Genomic DNA, 10,375 nt, shown 5'->3' with positions numbered 1-10,375 from the left:
TGTAAACGAACCGAACGTTCATGAAATATTCATGAACGGTTCGGCAGGAAGTTCGTTTATGTTCGTTTATTTAGTAAACGAACAAACATGAACAAAAAATTTGTGTTCGTTTAATTAAACGAACGAACATGAACACATGTTCCGTTCGTTCATTTATATTCATGAACATTCGTTTATGTTTGTTTATGTCTATTTATTTACGTTCGTTTATGTATTAATAGAAAATAATTAAATATTATCTTGATAGGTCATCTACTTAAAGGTTTTATATTTGTTAAGTTGTGTTCATTTAAGTTCGTTTATATTTGTGTGCATTTACATTTGTTCATACATGTTTGTTTATCTTTGTTCAGTTATGTTTGTTTAGATCTTAAACAAATGAACACAAATGTCCATTTTTAAATAAACGAACATGAACATAAATATTTGTTCGATTAAGTGTCCGTGTTCTTTTAAAGTTAAATAAACAAACATGAACATGCCCTTGTTCATGTTCATTCGATTCGTTTACAGGCTTTCATTATTCACATTGATGAATATATCCGTCTCAATCTCTAGGCTCTGCCAATTTTATTTGTATTCGTGAACCGTTCGTGAACACATTAAATTCCTTAATGAACGAACACGAACATAAAATCTTATTCGGTAAGTGTTCGTGAACCGTTCGTGAACACATTATTTTCTTAACGAACGAACATGAATAAGGTCTTGTTCGTGTTCGTTCGGTTCGTTTACAGCTCTAATATTTTCTTAAAACATTTTAGGTTGTCGATCTTCTTCTTGAAGAGATGAATGTGTTATGAGTGTTTTACTAAGTCAAACTTAGAGTTGCTTACTTGTATTGTTGTATAGTGCCCCCTTGTCATAGAGATTCATTTCACTTTTAGGATCGTGAGAGGTTAATTAGGCCTGCGGAGTTATATTCGGAAGATTTTATTGGATTTGAACTATGTTAATTAAGGATACGAATCGACTTATACATCTCAACTCCTAAAAGCCGATGAAGTCTTTTTCTTTATGATCTTTATAATATTGGACAGCTTGTTAGGAAGACACTCGATATGAAGCATTACAATATGTATAAGCTATTATATCCTCTTTTTGAGTTTGGTGTATGCTATAACATTTTTTGTCCAAAGATTTTTTTATGATGAAGTTTATTAAGAACTAGCTTTTGTCTTTCGTATTACGGGGGTTATTTTACATTATTTGTTTATAATATTTATATATTTTTTGGATTTTAATTTTATCTGTTGTAAGGAAATTAATAATATACGTACTTACATAGGGTTTGATGATGAATGAGTTTAACAAATAAATGAGATGTTATAACCCGATTTAAAAACTATATGGGTTTGGTGAGACACATGACCTGCTTATTATTATTATTAGTATTATTATTATTATTATAAAATCGTTTCTTAATTACAAATAATATATTAAAAAACGGATATTAATTTTTTTGATCCATATTTATAGGATTCTCATATTAAATATTTGGTGAGATTAATTTTTAATTTAATGAGATGTTACCCGTTTAAGGGCTATCTGGGCTTGGTGAGACACATATCCATAAATTCGGATAAAATGTATGAGAAACCTTTATTTACAAATAAAACAATTTGTTGTGAGAGAAGATAAGAAACAACTAGAAAGTTTTTAAAGATTTTGTTTATATACATTTAAGTGTTTAGATAGATAATATTTTTTCAAAGATTCATTGTTGTGCTATATCTAAATATGAATGTATACCTGGTACCAAGAACGGTTTCACTATCATCTACTTCAAATCATATAAAAAAACAAAGTGTGACCCTTGATCAATATAAATGATTTGAACGAATGTCAATAATTCAACCAAAGTATAAAAATTAGATATGCGTAGGTAAAACAACAGTTTTCCTATGAGCCTTATCATAATTGCATTCTTGAAGATTAGTTTGATATATGTTAGACAAATGGCTTCTTTTTTTTTAAAAAAAAAAGAAAAATTTAACTTTTCATTTATAATAAAAGGATCCAACTACAATATAGTCAGCTAAGTGGGCAACAAGCTGCGCCGCTAACTAAAACCATTGGTATGAGACTTGTCATATATTGGTTGTATGAGCAACTGATATGGGGTTTATAAGCTAAATGAGTATCAATAAATAGGCTGTTTCACTATTTGAACACAAATAAATGTTTAACACGAAAATAAGTAGAGGTGTTCACGGTCCGGTTTTCACAGTTTTTAGGTCAAACCGTTAGTAACGTTTTTTGATTTTCGTAAACCAAAACCAAACCGTTGAACTCTTAACCTGAACCAAACCGAACCATTATTAACGGTTTAGTTCCGTTTTGATTTCACGGTTTGGGCTTATATGGGTTTAATACAAAACGTTCAAAATAATTTTATGATATTTAATTGTAGAGTCCCCGATAAGAATATTACACAAACCAAACTTATTCTTGGGCTCTCTCTTTTAAAATATTGAAAGGCCACTTGAAAGTGCTTTGAGTTTTGAATTTGGGCTTAACCCACTTTTATATATTGTAGAATTTATATATAGTAATGTATATCATATGTATTAATAATTTTTATTTAATTATGCCTATTACTATAGTTGTATACACATATATAATATATAAAACATTTATAAATAAATATATAATTAAATCATACGGTCCGGTCCGGTTTAAACGGTTGTACCAGTATAAACCGTAAACCAAACCGTTCGCTACGGTTTGAAAATTTTTAAACCGACCGACCGAAAGCTGAGAAAGAAAACCAACCGTAAGACCAAACCGATGACCGGTTTAGACGGTTTCATACTAAAAAAATATAGAAACTTATGAATATATTATTTTAAATATTGATTTTAACCGTAATTTTGTATTATCTAAAAGTCGATAAAACCCACGTGGACTGTTTAGATCTACGATAGATCTTGGTTTAGTTATCTATCAACTACCATGTAAACAGAAAAGGGTCCCCAGAAAGTCAAACCTCAAATTAACTTGAATCTATTTACAGGAGATTATCATATATTTTCAAGATAATCTAGTCTCTAATTAACTGATCTATAAACCTTCACAGGTCAAACCCATCATCGATTTGAATGCTCAACTTTGGTGGGTGTTGACGTATGAGATGGTTAGGTTTGTTGGATCAATGTTAATCAAAAGCCTCTTGTAATTTAACTGGGTGATGAGACCACGTCGTTTCCTCATCACACAACCTAAGCGATTATTCCCAGAAGCAAGTCTCCGTACCATGAAGTAAGTTTCCATTATTCCTATATTAATTAATTTCCTAATATTAGAGACACAGCAGTTATTAGTTGTATACTTTGAATATGTATTTCCCGGTACAAGTGTTGTTATTTATATTAATATTAATTATAGGCAATATTAATTATAGGCTAGCTTATGTCTCCATTGTATGTATACATACTCAGGGCCGGCTCCAAGAGTTCGACGGTTTTTGTAGGCCTTGCACTAGATATAAAAATGGGCCTCAAAATATATTAAAAAAATTTAAAAACTCATATAATATATCAAATATATTCAAAGATATTAAAGACTTATGGGCCTCAATCCTCGATGGGCCTTGCACGATTGCCTAGCCCACACATGCTCTAAGGAGGCCTGGTACATAATGTATAGTGGTGTCTAACGCATTATCATGATCTATGAAAGTCATTTTTAAACGACCTAGTTTTGCTATTCAAAAAGTCAGGGCCAGTGATGCAGGCTGCAGCTTGTTGTCCGGTTGTCTTCTATATCGAAATAAACACCACCTTACCTTTTAATGGGAAAAAAAAACTTAATTTGCTAATATTATAGACAACCTGAATTCCCACAATTATTAATTATCTATTTTGAATATGTAGTTCCTAGTTAAAGTGTTGTTAGTATTCATTATACCCCAGGTTATGTTCTTCTCCATTGTGTGTGTGTGTCGATATATATCATCATCATCATCGTACTCAGATGTCCCACCAATAGCAAAGCTATGGTAGGGTCTGAGGAGGGTAAGATGTAGACAGCCTTACCTCTACCCCGTAGGAATATAGAGGCTGCATCCGGTAAGACCCCAGCTTGATAGTAGTTTTGCATCAAGCCTTGGACATAAGGCACATAACACCTCAACCATCGGGACGCCGGCCGATTGGTGCATGTACCCCTGTCTTTCGGTTATCAACGCCACCACATGATGCCTGATTAACCTTCCGCCACTTTTAACGTTATTTTCACAAGATTAGTAAAATAACGTCAAAATTAGTGCAATTTCACTTTTGCCCACCTGAGGGTTCACACATATATTCATTATATGCGTGCACCGCAAGCAGGGCGCATACTTTTATCCTTACAAACCTTAAATATATTATGAAAATCACAGGACTCGAAGATTGTTTGGGATATCTGTTTCTCTGATTATCATCAATCTGGCCTCCATAATGGAGCGTGCAGATGAAAATCTTCTTCCATCAGTATACAAAGAAGTCAGTGAAGCATTCAATGCTGGACCATCTGATCTTGGCTACCTAACATTCATTAGAAACTTTGTTCAAGGTTTAGCATCTCCAATGGCCGGAATCTTGGTATTAACCTACGACCGTCCCACTGTTCTTGCCATGGGCACGCTCTGCTGGGCGGTATCCACGGGTGCTGTAGGCGGCAGCCACTATTTTAGTCAGGTGGCGTTTTGGCGGGCTGTTAATGGGTTTGGACTGGCCATTGTGATTCCTGCACTCCAGTCGTTTATTGCGGATACTTATAGTGATAGTGTACGAGGGACGGGGTTCGGGTTTTTGAGCCTTGTTGGGATGGTGGGCGGGATTGGTGGTGGTGTGGTGGCGACGGTTATGGCTGGGCATGAGTTTTTTGGGGTGCCCGGGTGGCGGTTTGCGTTTGTTTTGATGGCAGGGTTAAGTTGCTTAATCGGGTTTCTTGTGTTCTTGTTTGTGGTTGATCCTAGAAGGCTAAATGATAGTGATCATTGCGGAGAATCGAGTTATCTTGAAAGGTTTAAAAATTAAAATCATTCTGGGATTGTGTGTGTGCGCGTGCTTTTATTTTTGTTTTTGCGTATCTTTTAATTTTTTTGTTCATTTTAGGAATGAATTATTGGAACGAGGACGCGATTCTGTTTCTGTTTGGGCTGAGTCGTGGACCGCCATGAAAGCTGTGATGAGAGTTCAAACTTTTCAAATCATCGTGTTGCAGGGTCTTGTTGGTTCGCTCCCGTGGACCGCAATGGTGTTTTTCACTATGTGGTTTGAACTTATTGGTGAGTATGTATGCACTTACCGGTGTTTTTCATCTAGCATGGTCCGATTTAGGGGTGCCAATCGTGTCAGGTTGAGCTGTTCAACACGGTAGCGACTCATATTTTTATTCATGTCAAAAGCATCAACCATAATCCGCACGCACTTAATACCCTGTAACCTGAACATGACACGCTTAACCTATTTAGATAACTATGAATGTTTCAAACAGGTTGACGGATAATAATCAACTTGTAAACGTGATTAACGGGTTGTGGGTTTAAGGAAAAATGGGTTAAATGGATCATACACGAGTTAGTGGGTCGACATGTTTAATTAAGTTGGCTAAACATGTTAATCCGAACATGACCTGTTTTTTAAATGGGCTGGATACGATAACTCAAAGCCTAATTATTTTCGTATCATGTTAGAACACTTGCCATCACATGATGTTTTTATGTTGATTTTCACTTTTGCATATTTAGGTTTTGATCATCAGAAGGCTGCAACCCTTTTAAGCCTTTTCGGGGCAGGGTGTTCTTTCGGGTCACTATTAGGCGGGATCATAGCCGATAGGTTATCCCAACATTTCCCTCATACGGGCCGAATCATGTGTGCACAATTTAGCGCGATCATGGGGATCCCATACACTTGGTTTCTCCTACGAGTAATCCCACAATCGGTCGATAGCTACCACACTTATGCAATAACACTTCTCTTAATGGGCCTTACAATAAGTTGGAACGGAACCGCATGCAATGCGCCAATGTTTGCAGAAGTAGTCCCCACCAAACACCGGACAATGATATACGCATTTGATCGTGCATTCGAAGGATCATTTTCGTCGTTTGCTGCGCCCATGGTTGGGATCCTGGCAGAGAAGATTTACGGGTACGACCCGAAATCTGTGGACCCAATAGCGGGGTCCACTAGAGAAGCGTTAGCATTGTCAAAAGGGCTTTTTGCGATGATGGTGATTCCGTTTGGTCTATGTTGCTTGTTCTACACCCCGTTGTATCGGGTTTTTAGACGTGACCGTGATAATGTGAGAATGGCTGTTATAAAGGAAGAAGAAATGATATGATATATTCTTGTTTTGATTTATATGAGCAACAATAGTGTAGATTAATCATACATGTAACACAAACATATTGAGGATTGGATACTGTATTTTGTTTTAGGACAGTTATATAAACTTTACTTTTTTCTCTTCTTATAATCAAACCAGCGTTGTAAAACTAGCTAGGCCGTCCCTAGGCGGCCGACCCTCTTGTAGGGAGTACTCGGGGAGTACTCGGACATGGTAAATTTAACATAAAATAATTATTGGATATTATATATATATGTTAGGACAAGCATAATTCACATCAAAATAAGCATAATTCATATAAAAAAACATCATCATCATCGTACTCAGTATATCCCACCAATAGCAAAGCTATGGTAGGGTCTGAGGAGGGTAAGATGCAGACAGCCTTACCTCTACCCCGTAGGAATAGAATGGCTGCTTTCGGTGAGACTCCCGGCTCGAAAGTAGTTTTGCATTAGGCCTTGGACGTAAGGCACGTAACACTCAACCACCAGGACTCCGCCGATTGGTGCATGTACCCTTGTCTTTCGGCTATCAACGCCACCACATGATACCTGATTAACCTTCCGCCACTTTTAACGTTATTTTCACGAGTTAGTAAACGAGTTAGTAAAATAACGTCAAAATTAGTACAATTTCACTTTTGCCCACCCGAGGGTTCACACGTATATACATTATATGCGCGCACCGCAAGCAGGGCTCCATATATAAAAAACATAATTCAAAAAAATTCATGTTTTGTTATTTTTAATTTTTTACTAAAAGAAAAAAATTGGTGGCCGAGTTGACCTTGGAGGCCTGGTAATCCCGAGTACTCCGACTTTTGACTGAGTTGGAACTTGGCGAGTAACGGTGGCCGAGTTGGGAAAAGGCGGTAAGGTTGACGTCCGAGGACCTTGGAATCGCCGATTCCAAGGCCCTGGAATCCGACTTTTACAACACTGATTCAAACAATGCGATTTACCGACTAGAAAATCATGAAAACAATATGTTTTTTTGCGCAGTTATATGCCGTTAAACATGCCATAGCAAATTGTATGTATATAATCATAATACCTATCTTTACGCATCATCATAAATGTATTGAACATGAAAAGTAGATACTGAATAAGAGTTTCAGCCTTTCATGTGTAAACAAAAAACACATGAAGAAAGTTAAAGATATAAGTAAGGTTTTACAAAACATTTATGATTAAAAGAGTTGCTTCTTCCTAAAATTCATACAAGCAATATTTAATCAAATCATTTCTTCCTCTTTTTGAGTAGCGATTCGAACACTGTCACGATCGTGTTTAAAAACCCAATACAACGGGCTGTAAAACAAACAACACATCCCAAAAGGAATCCCCATCATAGAGAAAAGCGCCTTCGACAACGCTAACGCTTCTCTTGTGGACCCCTTGGTTGGATGCACTGACTTCGGGTCATACCCATAAACCTTCTCTGCCAAAATCCCAACTATAGGTGCTGCAAATGACGAAAATGACCCTTCCAATGCGCGGTCGAACGCATAGATCATGGTCCGGTGTTTGGTGGGGACCACTTCTGCAAACATTGGCGCGTTGCAGGCGGTTCCGTTCCAGCTTATTGTAAGGCCCATTAAGAGAAGCGTGACTGCATACGTGTGATAGCTCTCGACCGTTGGAGGGATTATGCATAGGAGAAACCACGTGTATGGAATCCCCATGAACGCGCTAAATTGTGCGCATATTATTCGACCTGAACGCGGGTACATTTGAGACATTCGGTCTGCTATGATCCCACCCAAAAGTGAACCGAAAGAACACCCCGCCCCGAATAGGCTGAACAGTATTGCAACCTTTTGGTGATCAAAGCCTAAAAAAGAAACAAAAGTTATATTTATGAATATTTTTAGAGGTGACAACTGACAATTTTAACCAGTTTATTTGATTGACAGATGCTCACCAATTAACTCAAACCACATAGTGAAAAACACCATCGCAGTCCACGGGAGTGAACCGACAAGACCCTGCAAGACGATGATCTGAAACGTTTTGACTTTCATCACACCCTTCATCGCGGTCCATGACTCAACCCAAACCGAACCAGAGTCACGTCCCCGATCCAACAACTCATTCCTATAATTCATAAACATGAAACATCTTAAAACACCAAAGCATTATAAAAGTAAAAATTCAATTAAATTTCGGTACCTTCTAGGATCAACAACAAAGAGGAACACAAGAATCCCGATTAAACAACTTAAAACCGAGATAATAACAAATGCAAACCGCCATCCGGGCACCCCCCAAAACTCATGACCAGCCATAACCGTAGCCACCGCACCACCACCAATGCCACCCACCTTCCCAACAAGGTTCAACAACCCAAACCCGGTCCCCCTCACACTATCACTATAAGAATCAGCTATAAATGATTGCAGTGAAGGAATCACAATGGCTAATCCCAATCCATTTACAGCCTGCCAAAATGCAACCTGACCAAAATAACGACTGCCCCCCATAACACCTGTGGATAATGCCCAACAAAGCGTGCCCATGGCTAGAACTGTCGGTCGGTCGTACGTTAGAACCAACACCCCGGCCATTGGAGATGCTAAACCGCGAAAAAAGTTTCTCATAAACATTAAGTAACCTAAGTCAGATGGTCCTATGCTGAATGCTTCACTGACTTCCTTATACACAGATGGAAGAAGATTTTCATCGGCTCGTTCCACTATAGCCGCCAAATTTATGATAATAAGCGAAAGAGAAATCCCAAAAACATTACGGGCCCTGTGATCATACGATGCAAGATATCATATAACATACATGGGGAGTTAAGCATATTATTATCACACATGTTACTTAAAATGGCGCCCTGCTTGTGGTGCGTGCATATAATGTATATATGTGTGAACCCTCGGGTGGGCAAAAGTGAAATTGCACTAATTTTGACGTTATTTTACTAATCTCATGAAAATAACGTTAAAAGTGGCGGAAGGTTAATTAGGCATCATGTGGTGGCATTGATAGCCGAAAGACAAGGGTACATGCACCAACCAGCCAGTGGTTGAGTGTTACATGCCTTATGTTCAAGGCTTGATGCAAAACTACTACCGAGCCAGAGGTCTCACCGGAAGCAGCCTCTCTATTCCTACGGGGTAGAGAGGCTGTCTACATCTTACCCTCCTCAGACCCTACCATAGCTTTGCTATTGGTGGGATATACTGAGTACGATGATGATGATGATGATGATGTTACTTAAAATGATATCTATAATGTTGCATAATCACATATTATAATTTAGAGTTGGATTTTAATAATCCCAACTTTCACAGACGGTCCACACTTTGAACACAATTTCCTCCAACAATCTCATGCGTATTTTCCACGCCATCAAAAAGCCAACAAGATTACTTTTCAGTTAGTATGGGATTGCTGGAGGAAAATACGTTCAAAGTTGAAACAAAGTACACATTTCCAGTTGAAACTCAGTACACATTTCCTGAGTTGGATTAATCCCGACCAATAAGTGACCTTTGAGATTATTAAAATTCAATAACGCTATAATTTATAGTGTTATACATGATTTAGGTTAATCAAATCAAGAACTCCTAACATATCATTAAATTCTGCATTCATGGAAGATAGAACTACAAAGTTGACTTTACAACTAAATAAAATGGGCACCAAATACCAATTTCACATCTGGAAAACTAATACAAAAATAATGACAAATAAACTGTAATAACCCCAAACGGTTAGAATTAACAGAGAAAACGACAAAACAGAAACAATCGAAACTCACTTCATGGTATGCAGATCAGAGACAAGAAACAATATCTTAAATCGAAGGTGACAATACGATGTGATCTCATCGGCCGGCTAAATCAGGACGGAATATGTATGATGTTGAAACGACAATGATGTGCACATAATACTGGTCAACACCCACCAAATTGGAACACCTAGATGAGGTATGTGAACAGCAATATCATCAAATGATCTTTACGAATCCGTGAAATAAATGAAAAACGACAACCAAATTTCACAAGTGTTTTGGAAAAAGT

At 37.4% G+C, this 10,375-nt stretch overlaps 2 protein-coding genes across 2 annotated transcripts; one reads left to right on the top strand and one right to left on the bottom strand.

The window, feature by feature from the left end:
- The first annotated feature begins 3,190 nt into the window (after nt 1-3,190).
- On the top strand, nt 3,191-6,358 carry LOC143582468 (uncharacterized). The gene is made up of 4 exons (XM_077065024.1): nt 3,191-3,261; nt 4,385-5,011; nt 5,103-5,275; nt 5,738-6,358. Exons 1-4 carry the CDS (start codon nt 3,191-3,193, stop codon nt 6,334-6,336), a joined length of 1,470 nt encoding a protein of 489 aa, XP_076921139.1. The 3' UTR covers nt 6,337-6,358.
- A 1,221-nt stretch (nt 6,359-7,579) lies between these two features.
- On the bottom strand, nt 7,580-10,200 carry LOC143582467 (uncharacterized). The gene is made up of 4 exons (XM_077065023.1): nt 10,114-10,200; nt 8,517-9,098; nt 8,269-8,441; nt 7,580-8,178 (listed from the first exon to the last, which is right to left on the bottom strand). Exons 1-4 carry the CDS (start codon nt 10,116-10,118, stop codon nt 7,580-7,582), a joined length of 1,359 nt encoding a protein of 452 aa, XP_076921138.1. The 5' UTR covers nt 10,119-10,200.
- Between the last annotated feature and the right edge of the window lie 175 nt (nt 10,201-10,375).

This window comes from Bidens hawaiensis, unplaced genomic scaffold (genome assembly GCF_021521415.1).
Source record: "Bidens hawaiensis isolate Kalapana, Puna unplaced genomic scaffold, B.hawaiensis_p1.1 tig00031751_1, whole genome shotgun sequence".
NCBI classification, from domain to species: Eukaryota; Viridiplantae; Streptophyta; class Magnoliopsida; order Asterales; family Asteraceae; genus Bidens; species Bidens hawaiensis.
Note: the sequence above shows the minus strand (reverse complement) of the source record. Positions and strands in the feature narration are given on the sequence as shown.

Bases quoted from the DNA above. Each gene is read 5' to 3' on its own strand.
- LOC143582468 (XM_077065024.1), top strand. From the start codon at position 3,191: ATGAGACCACGTCGTTTCCTCATCACACAACCTAAGCGATTATTCCCA. The intron at 3,262-4,384 runs GTAAGTTTCCAT...TGAAAATCACAG, and splicing joins GCAAGTCTCCGTACCATGAA to GACTCGAAGATTGTTTGGGA. The intron at 5,276-5,737 runs GTGAGTATGTAT...TTGCATATTTAG, and splicing joins TATGTGGTTTGAACTTATTG to GTTTTGATCATCAGAAGGCT.
- LOC143582467 (XM_077065023.1), bottom strand. The intron at 8,442-8,516 runs GTACCGAAATTT...TATGAATTATAG, and splicing joins TTTGTTGTTGATCCTAGAAG to GAATGAGTTGTTGGATCGGG. The intron at 8,179-8,268 runs GTGAGCATCTGT...TTTCTTTTTTAG, and splicing joins TATGTGGTTTGAGTTAATTG to GCTTTGATCACCAAAAGGTT.